This window comes from Dichotomopilus funicola (genome assembly GCF_033296635.1).
Source record: "Dichotomopilus funicola strain CBS 141.50 unplaced genomic scaffold C8A04scaffold_31, whole genome shotgun sequence".
Lineage (NCBI taxonomy): Eukaryota > Fungi > Ascomycota > Sordariomycetes > Sordariales > Chaetomiaceae > Dichotomopilus > Dichotomopilus funicola.
In genome coordinates this window covers 103,544-118,802 of record NW_026944052.1, presented here as the reverse complement: position 1 = coordinate 118,802, position 15,259 = coordinate 103,544, and the positions used below count along the sequence as shown (strand labels likewise).

At 52.8% G+C, this 15,259-nt stretch overlaps 3 protein-coding genes across 3 annotated transcripts; all 3 read left to right on the top strand.

Moving 5' to 3' along the window:
• Positions 1-4,413: 4,413 nt before the first annotated feature.
• C8A04DRAFT_12188 (uncharacterized protein) lies at positions 4,414-5,325 on the top strand (the record flags this gene model as incomplete). The annotated part of the gene is made up of 1 exon (XM_062777241.1): positions 4,414-5,325. One exon carries the CDS (start codon positions 4,414-4,416, stop codon positions 5,323-5,325), a length of 912 nt encoding a protein of 303 aa, XP_062637015.1.
• Positions 5,326-10,904: 5,579 nt separating this feature from the next.
• On the top strand, positions 10,905-12,029 carry C8A04DRAFT_37259 (uncharacterized protein; the record flags this gene model as incomplete). The annotated part of the gene is made up of 1 exon (XM_062783818.1): positions 10,905-12,029. One exon carries the CDS (start codon positions 10,905-10,907, stop codon positions 12,027-12,029), a length of 1,125 nt encoding a protein of 374 aa, XP_062637014.1.
• Positions 12,030-12,668: 639 nt separating this feature from the next.
• On the top strand, positions 12,669-13,904 carry C8A04DRAFT_37258 (uncharacterized protein; the record flags this gene model as incomplete). Its single annotated transcript, XM_062783817.1, has 2 exons — positions 12,669-13,055; positions 13,125-13,904. The coding sequence occupies 2 exons, from the start codon at positions 12,669-12,671 to the stop codon at positions 13,902-13,904; spliced, it is 1,167 nt and encodes a 388-aa protein (XP_062637013.1).
• Between the last annotated feature and the right edge of the window lie 1,355 nt (positions 13,905-15,259).

The window sequence follows — 15,259 nt, the reverse complement described above, 5'->3', positions numbered from 1 at the left end:
ACGTCGCAGGACGGGACCTACACTACATACGGGCAGACACGAGTTTGAACCTAAGTTAGATCGCCTGATCCCCCTGATGGTGGTTCGCTCCTTGAGACCTACATACATACCTACGAAGGATCTCGGGCGCTTTCATTGACAACCCCTGGGGTTGCATATTACATAATCCTCCGGAGACCTACGGACGGGTCAAAGGTCCTTGTAGTACGTAGGTTTTCGTAGGTCCGCGCAGCTCCGGATAGCTCCGATACGGCCCGGCAGTTGGGTTAACGTGGGCAGGCATACCAGGGCACCCGGACAGCAAGGTACCTGCCTACACGCAAGGCTCGGGCGTCGGGCGGGGACAGACCGAAACGCGAATCCCGCCGAAAGCCGTACCTGTCTCTATCTACCTGGTGCAACAGCGATGTTGGAAAGGTTATGTGCTGCCTTGAGGGTTTGTTACACACCACTCGCTTAGAATATACACTTTCGCGACGTATACTATCACATCAAGGATTCACAACATCAAGACAACGAAAAGTTCAGAGACAGATAGACAGCCAGATTCAGCTCGGACGAAAACGAGCTAGGTGGTACGAAGTACGGAACGGACTTCTGCAAGGTTCTGAACACATCGGGTTTCGAGAGAGAAAAGGTACGAACAATACGATAAGTCACCGACCTCACTTGCTCCCGCCCGCTGCCGCGTGCTACCCCAAAGTTCTGTGTTCCCTCGCTTGTTGTTGCGTGCTCGGTGTCCCGGCCCCATGGGAGCGCCGCGAGCGGTGGGTCGGTTTTGTAACGGTCACATATGGAAACATGGACACGGCTTCGTACAGGACTCCTCGCCCAGATTTGAGGCTTTCCGGATTTGGTATACAGTGAGGGAGTGTCTGTTGTTGTCCCGTTCCGACTTGCTCCGTTGTGGGATTTTATTTTATTTCGGCTCCTCGCTTCGCTGCTTTTTGAGTTGGGTCATGGGATAGCAGACACGAAAACAAGAAAAAAGAAGATCCACGAATTCACTCATGCCAAGCCTCGGCGAGGAACTGACCGGAGCGCCGGGTGTGGTGGGGTCGGACGGTTTCGGGAGCATTGTTGGAGTTGAGTGAGAAGACCCGGGATGGAATTGGACTTGAAACGGGGATGACTCTTTTCTTCCGGGCTTTTCAGGATTCGTCGGTTGACAAACCCGAGGGAGGGAAGGAACGTCGCCGGTCATTACGTTAAACCCGATGACTTCCTCTTCGGCTCAAAGTTTTTATGACCCCGCCCTCCCGTGTCCACCACGGGAGGGTGGATTCATAGGGCCACGCGTATCGTAAATCCGGACCGGGGCAACAACGTGGAAAAAGTGAAGACAGGAGAAAAAAAACCGGCGACATGGATGGAAACGGCACGCCGACGGAGGGCGGAAGTACCGATGCCCCGACCCCGACTGCTTGGGTCTTACCAAATGCCCACGCGGGGTCCTGGTTTGCCGAGCCTGCCAATTGTGGCTGGTGACAAGATGACTGCGTATTTTCACCCCGGAAACCCAGGCAGCAAGCGAAAGCGATGCTCGATTCCACCGCGGAGGCCTTTTCGTGATTGGCCCGCGAGCGAAACGGGTTGATGATTCGTCATCGGCAAAGGTTCCCGGGGTTGATTTGTGTTCTTTGCGTACCTACTCATCGCGGCCTGAGAGATTGAGGTTTCATGGGAGGATTGTCGACCTGAGGATGATTCATCATCGTGATCGGAATAGTGTAGGTTTGGGTCGCTGCGGCCCGCTGGCTGCGTAGCCTCCCTTACTATGTACTGAAAGGGAAAGAGTTTCGAAATTGGAAAGGTCTTCGAGTTGAGGCTTTAGGTCGCGATGAACACGACACTCGACGCCAACAAAATTCAGGGCAACGACGACGACGCCGCCTCGTTGATGATTGGTTTCGCTTGGTGCAGAGGCCACCCGACAGAGTGTTTCGTGGCTTGGGCTGCGACCAGGCAACGCAACTCGTCGGGTTTGACGTGAAGCAGACGACCCGATCGCCATGTGGTTTTTTTCTCGGCTCTCTGGCGTGCGGATCAGGTCAGCAATCAGCCCTACGGAGTGTTTGGCCAATCAGACTGCGCCAGTAGCGAGTCCACAATCTCGTTTTCTCTCTTTTGTCTCGTTCACCCCACAAATGAGGGAGCACTGTTCAACTCGGTGTTACGATCGTAGCCGAACCCGCGCATCTCTTATTCGTCCTTTATTGTTGCTGCAGTGTTCAACAAGGTCATTGCTGTTTCTCAATGAGTCCTTACCGCTGGGCGCAGCTTAATACGATAGGTACGCAAAGACAGATGAGGCTGTGCAAGTTACCTCGTCCGCTACCGACTACCTTGATTCCTAGCGAGGTTGCATGTAAATGGCCCTACTGCGGTACACAGGAACTGACTGTGAATGGTGATGATAAGTTGAGGATGGTGGAGTGCAGGAGGGCATAGCCGGTCCGCTTCGGGTAGTTGTTCAGTTCCGGGGCTGCTTTGACGGAGATGAGCGGCTCACTCTGCCACTATCCACCGTCATCATGCAATGATACGCGGTCGCTGGTGTTGGACGTCAAAACGGGTTGCGTCGTCTTTAACGTTGCTCCGTGGTCCGGCGTTGATATTGGCTTGTTTGGCGATCGCGGCGTTTGGATTTGTCTCCGAAACTCGACTAGGGTTCTGAGTTGCAAGTTGCGGCAGATTAACGAGTGCGACTTCGACCGACGATGGCGCATTGTCGATGTGAAATGAGTCTTACCGCAGAAAGATTGGGTGGAAAATGCTGCTTCCCGTTTGGGCAATTAGAAATCAAGGGACGAAACCCGCACCCCGCTGTCGCTCGCTGGACCATGGGGGAGATTTGTTCGGGAGTGAGCAGTGATCATTTGAAGGGATCGCTTGCAGGGAAGTAACGCATCATTTGGCATCATTCTCACAGTAGCTGATGATTCCTGGTTGGATTAGAGAGCGAAGGGAACGTTTGGTTAATAATGAGCCTGGTGCTTAGGTAAAACCCAAGCATGTGCGATAAAAAAACCCTAGCGCGACAGAAGCGGACAGAGAGTAAAAGATGCCGAAAAGACTGCGAAACGGCTGGTGCGGATGCGGGGGATTCGGGGTCCCGCGTTGCTGATTAACAATCTGGCCGGACTATCGATGCTCACCAGACACCGCGCCGACGAGAAACCCAGAGATCCCGGAGAGTTCTCGCTTGTGAGTCTGTGACGACGACAATGCAACAGTGGATAACGTGAACGACGACCATATTCGTACTGCGAAGGTCGCTCTCGGTTGCGACGGGACCGCGTAACCAGCCGTAACCCCGCGAACGCCGGACCCATCCAGAATCGAGTCCGCACTTGCAATCAGTCTGAAGCCGCGTCTTGCTAGGATGGGACGGGTTTCCTGTCGTTGGGCTGTGGCATAACTCCGTCCGACGGTGCGGAACGGGATGCCCTGCCCAAGCAGAATTCGCCCACCCTCCGTTCCATCCCCCGTCAATTGCCCAAGCAGGCCTCGTCCCGCCCGAAGACCAGCGATGCCAGCACGGCGGGCGGACAACGCACCAAAAAATAAAGAACATGATGATACGTATTGCGTTTGCGTTGGGACCCGACGGGGCTCAATTGAGGGCGGCCCTACAAACATACTACAGTAGGCGCGGGAGATCAGGTGGTGTCGAATGGCCGAACTGCCCCCCAAAAAGGTACTGCAGAAAGGGCCAACAACAAGGCGCCGCCTCATCATCCCTTCACCGCCGCGGCGTCTCAATCCAGGACAGCTTTTCGCTGCAGGAGGGGCGGCGCAGGGCGTGGTCGAGGCCGAAAGTCCTAACCTGCTAACCTGCAAGGGTAAATTATGCGCAGACAGAAAGGCGGGCCGGGGGATGGTGGGGAGGAAACAAGTGGGACGGAGATCGGACTTCTGGGCTTTTGTCAGCTGCTGCGGATGATACAACGAGCCGGGTTCTGGTGACCGGCGGTGTCTTGGACAACCCGAACACCAACAGTTACAAAAGGAACCCGTGGCCGCCCTCTCTCGGGCACATGCCCCCCTTCCCCTTCAAGCTCATCGTCGACCTACAAGGCCAGCACTTCATCTCGTCTCGAAAGCAATTATTATTCACATCGCTTCGACATTCAACAAGAAGACAACAGCTTCCTCAACTGCACCAAGTCCAACTTACCTGAGTGCAGTACCAGCGTATCGTCAATACATGTTACATACAGCACGCCGCTTCGATACGCTCTGTTATCAATCAGGGCTTTCTTGGGTCCACCCCACCGCAGCCCTGAACGCACGCCCCCCTAGCCAAAGCCTGCCTAACTTGGCGTTTCCGCAACCGGCTCTCGCGCCTTGAGTCACCCGGGAAAACGCCATAGCACATCAAATATTTTGGGACACCAACCTGCCCTCAAAATGTCTTCCCCTCTCCCCATTCCGCGTCCTGCGAACTCGCAACAACCATACCAGAACCCATTGGGCTCCTCGCCGGCATCTTTCACACCTGCTCTGTCGTCTCCCTTCCGACCCCGAGCCAACAAGAAGATGTCCATTGCCCAAACCTACTTCCTGGCCCACAAAGCCCGGGCCAAGCTGTCTTCGGAAGCTGCCCGCCCAGATCACAACCTCCGCCTCCTTGTCGGCCACGCCAACCTCCTTGACTCGCTGATGGTGGAACTCGCGGACGCCGAGCGGGAACAAGAATCGTGGTTCAACCAGTCCGTCCGCGGCGCCTCGCCAGCGGCCCCAGCACCAACAGAGAAGCACATCCAGTGGGCCGACACCATCGTGGAGGAGCCCGAGAACGACTGGCGTGCCGAGGACGCCGAGTCGGACTCTGATTCCGACTCCGAGTCCGACTCCGACTTTGACGACGACGAGGACATCGAGATGGCCGACGTCGTCCCCCTCCAGCGGGTGCCCTCGCATCACAACATGCTCCCGCACAAGGCTGCCTACCCCTTTGGCGCCGACCGCGAAGACTACGACATGGACGAGGACGATGAGGAGGACTACGCACAGCTTGCCCTGCAACGGAGTCCCTCGCACTCGGCCTCGGCATCCCCCGTCTCACCACCGCCCGAGCTCGACGACGACTCGGACGCTTCCACCGAAGACGAGTCGATGCCTCCCTCACCGCCCACAACACTCATCCCAGAATTCGCGGCGGGGACAGAACAACAACAGAAGATGGATGGGAGCAGCGCCAGCTCAAGTACAAGCACATTGACGGTAGACCATGGGGACAAGGCCTCCTTCTACGAAGAGGGGTTTTACCTCCCACCACGCAGCCCCGGGAGGTTGATCTCAGCGATATCAGTTTATTAGACCGCGAGATCCCTTCCGTGTCTACTTTGTCTTTTTGTGTGTACTTCAGCATGGGCCGGCGTTTGCAAATGATACCAAGCATATTTTTTGGGTGGAAAGCGACAAGGCGAAGGAAAAAAAGTTGCATTGGTTTTTATTTTTTGGTTCTTGTTTTTCATATTTTCATGGCATTGGGATTTAAGACTATCCGCATCGCATCATTGCGTCTTACACCACTCAAATGTGTAATAAGGGGGAGTGGACAGAAGGAGGACATTGTACCGATTTACTCTACGGGAGGCATCGACGAACGGATGGATGGATGGATGGATATGGACTCACACGCAACTCTCATCACTACTACAAATTCTCCTACACATTGCACCCGCTCCCTTCCACCAAAAGATGGTGGTCAAGGTCGAGTGGGAAGCATTTTTTAGCTTAGGCACAGGGCTGATCAACAGACCCCCAGAAATTCACATGAATCTCCGAAATCGCTTTTCGCCTGCTCTTCGCTATGACTTGTTTAGGTAATGCGAGCATGAAAAGAACAAACAAACCAAGTCTCCCAATTCTCGACCCCGATTGACATCATCACCTCCCTCCGCGGAGCAAGTTCCGTCCCAAGTCGTTCTTCAGCTCTCTCCTGATGCCGCAGAGCTTCGTACCCAGTATCCCGCCGCTCGTAAAACCCGAATAAATCATCCCATCTTTTGATTCATGAAGGGCTCGAGCACTCGATCGAGTTCCTCGGGCTGGACCTGGCGATCGGGGACTCGGGCTGGAACATGTTACTTTCTCGAATTTGGCCACAGGACAACACACACAATGGTTCATTCATTCATTCATTCGTTCGTATGTATGTATTAGCGATGCGAGTCTCTTAATCCTGCTCCTCAGTGATTTCATTGTCAAAGCTGGCAGTGAGTCGTAGATTGTGAAGAAGAAGAATCCCTTGCTTGGATTGGCTCTTTCTCGCAGTTTCGGATTCTTTCTTTCCATTTTTTTTGCTCAGGGTTGTTTGTTTCTTCGCTCGGGGTCCTCGAGGGTACTCAGATGTTTAAACACACGGTGGGCGTGTGTAATACGGAGTCGGTCAGGTTAGTCACAAACCGAAAGGGCGGGGTGCGGAGCCGCGATGTTACATACATGCTGTTACCGTACGGCTTTTACGGGGTTTACGACAAAACGGCTTTTAATTACATTTGCACGCCTCAAGTCCGAGCGCTGGCTGTGTTTCTCATCCTTTTGGTGCTTTGTCATCGCTCATTTAAAATGATCGTGAATCGAGAATCATCGGCATTCGCTAAACTTTCAGCTGTGATATCTTCTCTCACTCCCTCCGCAATCTTCTTGCTTCTTTTTGTTTTTTTGATCTGATCAATCGGTGCCTGACCAGGGCAGAGGGACTTTTGGACGGCTTTGGCTTTTGTGGCGCCTGCCTTGTGGCCGTCTGTCTGGTTTTGTGCGAATGGGATCCCGGGATAAGGTTACCGAGTTCGTCGATCGCCAGAAGCGCAAGGCGGAAGCGGGATTCGCGCGTTACGTTCAGCAGAACCTGAGCGAAACAAAAAAGCCACGGCGATAAGTTACGGCGATACGGGATACGGCGATACGGCATGGGGGGCGGCCCCGGCGAGATGGCCGGGTCAACGGTAATTGGAGGATCGGTGTGTCCAGGTGACTCAGCCGAGAAATTTTGGTTGGCTTTGGCCAGGGGACGGAAAAGAAAAGAAGAAAAAAAGCAGGAAAAAAAATCAATTGTGAAAGTGGGTTTCTCCCGCGTTTCGCGGTAACGGGTTTTGGCGAACGAGAGCCCGAAGCCGGTCCTCTCCACGAAATCAAGAAAAAAGTTCACAGGGCGCGCTCCATGACTTCTCGCCCGGTTCGTCCGCTCGCCCGTTTCTCTCGGCCGAAGCCTGGGGCTGGACTTGGTCCCTCTCTGCCTGCTCTGCGCCCAGCGCCCAGAGCGCAGTGCCTGGCGAGCCTGCCTGGGCTGGGCTGGGCTCGGGGCTGCTCAGCGAATGGGCGTTTGCATTCGCTTAACTTTTGCTCCTTTGGGCAAGAATCTGTGTTCATCGTCGGCAGGTCGTTTTGACACCGCTGACGTGGAGAAAGAACCGAACGTTAAGTTACGTATTCTGGACCTTTTCAACCATACATTACCGATCGGTACCTGACCGAGCTCAGTCGCCGCCTGGGGGATAGTTAACCGACGAAGCGTCCACGGGTTCACTGTTTGTGAAGTTGGTTGCTGTCGGGGCGCTTGCCGGTCCCCTTCCGGTTGGAATGCGAGGAGGTTACGTGGGCTGTTGGGTGTTGTTGCCGACGAGCGTTTGTTGTCCTTTTCAAGGGCGGCTGCGTGATCTCGTTGCCTTCCCCCTTCCCGATGGTGTTGGTGCGGATGCGCTTGCGCAATGGATTCATCATCCTCATTTCCACCAGCGCTTCACGATCCTTGCGTGGCGGTTGTGCTTGCAGGGACCTTGTAATTGGGCGGGGGCTTGAAGCGGACCACACACCAAGGGAGGGGCGGGGAAAACACAAGGTCCGCAAGGCGGTGTTCGGGGCCGTGGTCGAGGCCGAGACGGGCCCGTGGGCCTCCTCCCCCCGAATCCAGGGCCGAGTGTCGCGGAGAGTTCTTGTTTGATACGCCGATTTTGGACCCAATTCGAGGTTTCAGGATTCTTGGGGAAACAACTTGTGTGTTTGTACCGGTGCCAACGCACCTCGTGTACAACGAGTAAGTGGTCTCAGGGACGGGTTGTTATTGATTTTTGGGGTCCAGTTGGGTTTTACCATTTGCATCACGCCGCAACGACGAGACGAGACGGGGATGAGATGGAGTCGATCCGGAGTTGGTGCACCGCGGCTGTTGGGGCCCGCTGTGTGTCGTGCGCCTGCATGTCAGGTCAGTCGTTGTGATTGTTGTTGGACACAACATCCATACACCGACCATTTCCATTTGACACACCGCCTGCAATCGACACGCGATCATGCCTGCGAAAGTTTGCGTTTGCATTTTGAAACCCCGTTTGCAATCCCACCAGGTGCATGAAAATTACGGGGGCTCGAGGTTCCTGCAAAGGAGGCAATGCTTCAACTTCCTTTAGGCTGACTCAGGGTATCGCGCCCTATCATCTATCAAGCCCCGCCGATCCGGGGTGACTTTGAAGCAAAAAGAGCAAATGGTGGCCCGGCGATGAGATGAAGGAGTGGCTCATCTGCCGCGGCTGGGGGAGGAAACGGCCAGGCACGATCCAGCCCCGCAAATCCACCAGGGCCGCTGTAATGTTCGTAACCTCGTTCCTGGCTCAACCGCAACCGACTGTAATCCAACGTAATCCGTCACCTTACCGCAGGTGCGACCCATTATGGAATCTTATCCTTCACAGATTCTTTGGAATTCTTGGTTTTATATTTCGTTGTTTCACACGACGCAACGTTACCCGCCTCGTGTAAGCTCCCGCCCTTGGTACAGCACCTCGGGTCTTCGGTATCGGGAGCTTCAAATCGGTACCTAATCCACATTGATTATGGGGGAGCGAGTGAAAGCTCTCAAATCCAAGCCTTGGGCTGGGCTCCTATCATCCTCAATGCACCACATATTCCGTCAGCCAGCCCATCACTCCGTGACCTGGCAAGCGACGTGGACAGTCCCCCGCGCCAGTCAAATGACCTGCCCAGTAGGGCCACACCTTCTTACGTGGGGGAAAAAGGCACAACAACAGCCTGGACACCTGAACGCATGACTGACATGCGGAGGCCCCAGGCTCCCTCTCCAATCACTCGGGCTGCTCGCCGAATTGTTGATCAACGCCTTACGGATGAGGGTGGAAAGAAAAGGTTGTGGGTGACAACAATCGCAACAGCAAAAGGCTACACCAACCCCTCATTCCCGCTTGCGGCGCCTAGATCTAATCAGGTGGGAGATAACGTGGACAAGCAAGAAAAATCTGCCCCAAAAGGTCGCCACACTTCCCCTCTAGTCTCCTCCGGTTGCGGCCAGAATCGGGCCGGTGCGAGATAATGATAAAAGATCTGTTGATTCTAGGTGGGCAAAAATATTCGGTGAGCGTTTTAGCGCCCTTTTAGAGTAGTGCGCACCTGCATGGTGAGAGCCCTTCTTTTCTTGAGGGCGAAGTGAGACTGAAGTACTGGAGAAAGGCACCCGGAGAAAGGTGGGGCATTCAAGACCTTCAGTGATCGGTCGGGAATCGGGAATTGGCTGCAGGTCAAGTAGGTCTCAAGGTCTTCAATTACCTACTACGTACCTAGTAGGTTCCTACCCGACTACATACCTACCTAACCTAAATCACCTACCGACGACCACGACCTATTCCACCATAGCCCAACCCAACCGAACTTCTCATTCAGGCTCAGCCCCACGTGAGGCCGACCTAGAAATGCCCAGCCTCGGTGAGAAGGCTGGGCTTCACCTTGGGCTTCAATCGCTGCGGTTAGAAAAGGCGGTGCTATTCTTACTGGAAATACGTCACCCATAACAGTGGTGCCTTGGTTCATGAGCTTCACGAAGCTGGCCTGGATGGCTTGATAGGTAACGCATTCATGTCCAGTAACCCTAGACGGATGATCCCACCTTTGACCCAGCTTCACTCTTCTCGCATCGCCTCGGGATGCGTAGCACAGAGGATGATAACCAGAGTTCAACTCAGCTAGGATCTTTACCAGCCAGCCTGTACCTTTCCCGGAGCGGGACGCGCTGGAGGGTGAGAGAGGACATCAGATGTGGGAAAATATAATCTTGCGACAGAGGTGGGCATGAAAATGGGTAAAATATACGGAAGAGTCTTGACGCGGATCCTCAGTTATGAGCATAAGATAAGCATGTCACCAATGAAAATATAAATTAAGAGATTAGCTACGTTAGTTATCATTAACCGTATAATTTTGCCGTAATATTTGATGAATGATTGCCGTGGCGATTGATCCTCCTATTTCATGATATATCCCCGGGAGAAGGCATTATGACGTGAGGGAACCACATCATCGTCAGTTATTTCTTGAACCTAGTGTTCTTCTACCTCTTTCGCCGAGTCCTACGTATCGTATTCACAACTCACGAAATCATCGCCGCAGCCATCAAACACTAGCCGACCTTTAGCCACACCCGCACCCATGTCTCACCATCACCCACATTACATTCGCATTCGAAGCTATTCACAACTACGATTTGCAAAAGGCCATCAAATCCTTGGTTTTTCCACTCACCACCCCACCACCTCCTCCCATAAGGTCAAATAATTAGATTTTGATGTACCCCAGATTTGGTCTCAAGTCTAATTGTCAGTCAGCTGCGATGTGTATCGCGTTCCATGTTCTGGTTAGCACGGCCGGGGGACTTCGAGTATCGGTTGAAGCTAATTACATAATTATGCAGGACGACTTTTATTAGTTACTTGAAGCTTTGCGTTGCCATCTGAGAGCTCTGTCCCAGCATCGCAATCCTGATGTCAGTCATAGAGCTAACAGAGTTAAGGTTCACGTTCGCTGTTACGCCAGAGCCTATATAAAGTGGCTGGATACCTACCTCCAAACCATGGTATGTAGGTAATTATGTCTGCACCATCAACCCGAGAATGTCACGACAATTTCATCCATTCCCCCGTCTCCCCTGGGAGCTCAGGGAAAAGATCTGGAAATTCGCAGTCCGACCGGCTCTCCCAGGAGCGCACGTTTTCACAGTTTACGACGCCAACGATTTAGACTACGCCGACTCTGAACATACACTCCGTTGCAATACATCCTGGTGGATCTCAGGATCTCGTCTTGCCGCGCCGAAGTGCCTGCCGAGAGGGATTGACTTGGACTCTCACTCGGCCGTGTCAGCCCCGAATTCATGGACGCTGAACAACCCGTCGACATACCTCATCGACAGTGGTCTTTGGACGGCCTGCAAAGAATCACTCCTCATTATCCAGAAGGAGTTCCAACATCCAGCACGACGAGGAAAAGGGCGGAGCGCCGCAGTGGTAAAAATCTACCGGGACAAAGGAGGCCGCTTCACTCCGATGGGGAGAATCACATTTCCAGTCTCCGAGGACGCTAAATGTCGCCATCTCACCGTTTTCCCGGGCCAGGACCTTTTTATCCTACAGCCAAACGATATTGCGGCCGTGGACTGGGAGTTTATCTGGGATGTTTTCCCCCATGACACTTTCGTGGTGACGGATTTGGGGGGATTAGCTTGGGTTGAACCTGAACGCCACATGGCTCTCGAATACAATCCTGAGTGGGATAGGATGGCACATAATGAGCATAGACGTGTTTTCCTAGGAGGACCCGAAGCGGTGTTATACTTCGAAATCGCCTATAACACTGCGCAGGCGGGTCCATTCACTCTTTGGTTCATCGACTATCGCATCAAGCGCAATGCGAGATACCAGGAGCCCGCCCAGGAACAGGCCAAGCCCAAAGCGCACGGGGGGAAATCTCCAAGAGTATTCTATGCGAGGGATCGCCGGTTTGTGGAAGTGGAGGAGAAGCAATTAGGACGTTGGACTGGGCATGACCTAATGTGGGATGCCGGCACTGAAGTTCCAACAAAGGATGACTGCTGCACCTGCTGTGGCGCCGGAGCATATGTCAAGCGGCTCATGAATTATATGGAGACCAGGTGGGGCTACGGCGAAAGTTATGGGCATCCCAGTCGTGGCTTGGGCTGGGTCCAGTATGGGATACTTGCTTGCGAGTATCTTGGATAATAGCTCCCGGTCTCCTCAAATCTAGGGCCACAAAGCCACCTAATTATTTGAAAATTTGAGCCCAGGGTTTGTGGAAGTCCTGTAGTTGAACAGTTAATTATGGACTTAATTAATTATTGGATAACGTGCCATTTCTGAGTGAAATAAGAAGGGAAAACAGGCGCTTGAAGGAGAAGGTACTCCCCGGCCTCTCTACATGTCCTTGGTGACACTCCTTCGACGCTGTAAGGTTCTTCGGCCATGACTTGAAGTGTCAAACCCACAAGGACCCCTCCCATTCACCGCAAGTACTGTGTTGGCGTGGTTGGATCGATCATGAAATGTTTGCCCCGCCTTCCTCTTTGAGGTGAAATGTTCACCGATACATTTGTCCCGAATCGTGGACCCGTGGTCCCAACCACACAACCTGTAGGGTACGAGTTTTCTTGTTAGGCAGAAGCACGGCACCACAGCAGAAGCTTCGGTCTAAGAGTCTCTCTCTTACTCTCTTTGGCCCCTCAGTTTCTGGTCCTAATTACCCCCTGGGGGACTCACTTCCTCTCCATCACCAAGACAATTCAAGAGTCAACAGTTGGCCGCTCTTCAAATCCCGCGATTGACGCAGGCATCTCCAGGGCTTCATATCCATCGTCCACAATCATGTCATTTATCGAGGGTACTCCGGAGCGCTATCAACCAAACAAAACCCTCCTCATCCGCGAACACCGCCCGCCAGCACCATTCGGAATCAATGGCAGTTACAGGGACAGCCCGCGACCCGTCGTCGACTGGGACAGCTTGCCTCGGTACATCAGCCGCGTTGAGGTGGCTCTCGCCTACCCACCGATGGAGAACGAGACCCAGCCTACCAGCTATACCACTCCGGCTCATGAGCGCACACTGACCATCACGGGCTCCAAAACACGGCGCCACAAAGACGCTACTGGTCGTGACAGAGGCGGGGCCCACGTCCTCACATGCTTTCTCGACGGGGATCCGACCGTGGAATACGTGGCCAAGATCTACGATGCTGCCGATTATCCGCTGGTATTTGGCGCCTGGGACTGCATAACCCGCGCCGATAAGGACTACAGCGTCGAAGCCTGCGCGTACTAGTCCCTGCAGCCTATCCCTGGCGTTGGCGGCGTCCTGGCCCCGGCTTACTTTGGATCTTGGACCTTTGCACTTGATGTCAACAGTCCGGATGTAAATCCCGATGAAGACCCAGAACCAGACCACCCCAAGCTCGAACCCAGCCGACGCTGGGTACGAATGATTCTGCTGGAGCTGGTCGCTGGCGAATGCCTCGTGGACATGATGGAGAAGGCCGAAGTGAGCAGCCCCACCCCGGAGAGGCGCTACGCCACCACCACCGACTATTCTCAACTCCCCCCGGAAGACTTTCGCCTCCTAGTCATGCGTAACATTATCGAGACCGACATCACCATCTGGTGGGAAGGACTTCTCACTCACAACGACATCGAACCGCATAATATTATCGTCAGGCCCAATGGCAAAGTCGTCATCATCGACTTCAACGTCGCCCAGCTGTTCAATTTTACTTATTATGGCGACGATCACCCCCGACAACTAGGACCGGATGACCCATACGCCCTGACCCAGCCGGAGTCGCCTATTATGCGGTACTGGCCCATTCCATTTGGTGGTGCGTACACCGGCTGGGAGTCAAGCATGTGGAAACATTGGGTACCGACGGCCTGGATCGAGGACCCGAATCGGTCGACGGAGTGGTTGGTGAAAACATACCGGGGCGACACTAGGTTTGCGCCGCTCAGCCAGAGATGGTTGAACACGTTTTCGCACTCACAACTTGATCCGAGGGCGGTACGGTTGCTGGAGAGTTTGGGCCGGAAGCCAGCCGAGGAGGGGGAATGAGGTTGGAGAAGATGGTGGAATTTAAAGGGAGAAGTAGAATATACTGGGATTTTCGAGAGTCGATAGAAGGTATCCGATTGGTAGATATGGGTATGTTTCATGGGGGAAAGTTCTATTCAATGATTTTAAGGTTAAAATAACTGGGACATGTAGCAAATCAACCTAAAACAATAGAACAGAACATTAGCGTGTCGAGGACTGATCCGAACTGATAATTATTGACCTCTTTCCAAAACCCGATCCCAAGTCATCCATGGATCAAGCACGCAAGCACCAAATGCCCATTAATCGATTTCAAAAGAGTGATACCAGCCTCCAGGATCTTTCTAAGATCGATTTGTAGTAAGAGAAAAAGAGAAACAGAGAAACAGAGAAAAGGAGAAAAGGAGAAAAGGAGCAAAAAAGAAAGAGAGAATAAGAAAAAGAAAAGGGGAAATGATGATAAAGGGCAAGAAAGAAGAAGAGAGAAACACCATCTACTATATATTGTTAATAAACATATCTAAATTAGCTAGCTATGTAAGAGTCTGAGTGCAATAGTGGTATTGATTGCTAACGTTATACTTTTCTCTAACTTAGTTGTAAACCTATCCCCGGTGGACTTTTCAAACTTCAACTTTCGGGGGTTAATACTTTCCTACTTATAACAGCATCTTAAGATACAAGTCAGGAGGGTATGATGACTAGCATTTGTAGACTTTCACCTTCCCTTTCCAGGTACCTCCTTGCTCTATAATACTAGGAATAATAATTAGTCAGAATACGATCGTTACTATATACCGAACTCTCAACGCCGAACGCTTATCAAGTTCCTGGACCCCCTCTATCCTGAAACTTACCTACCGGCCACCGCTATCCAATGCCTCTCGGCTCAGTTACTAATTTCATCTTCATGACCCGGCAACCGATACTGTCTTGTCAGTAGCACCACGTTTCCACTACCACGGCTCACGCTGATTCGTGTTCGTGCCTAAGAGCCACCGTTCCTGAAGTTCTACGGGATCATGGGAGGATAAGGTGGCTGGTGAATACTTTGGGGTCGTGAAACATGAGTTGGGCCAGACAACTAGGTTAGCGACATTATTAACACAGAGATCTCACCCAAGCTTAAGTGGTGGGTATGGTTGGAGCCGTTGTGCTTAACTGCTATAGTAAACTCCCAGCTTAGTAAGACTTACATCGTTCGTCAGACTCCAATTTTGAGTTGGGGTGTCAGTGAGAAGAGAAGGGAAGTGGAGGTGGATTTTGGTTGCGGTTGGTTGTTGGATTTTCTCACTCAAGAAGAAGGTGAGAAGTGGAGAAATATTATGGGGAGGAGGAATGAATGTTTTTAAGGATAAAAAATGACTAGAATG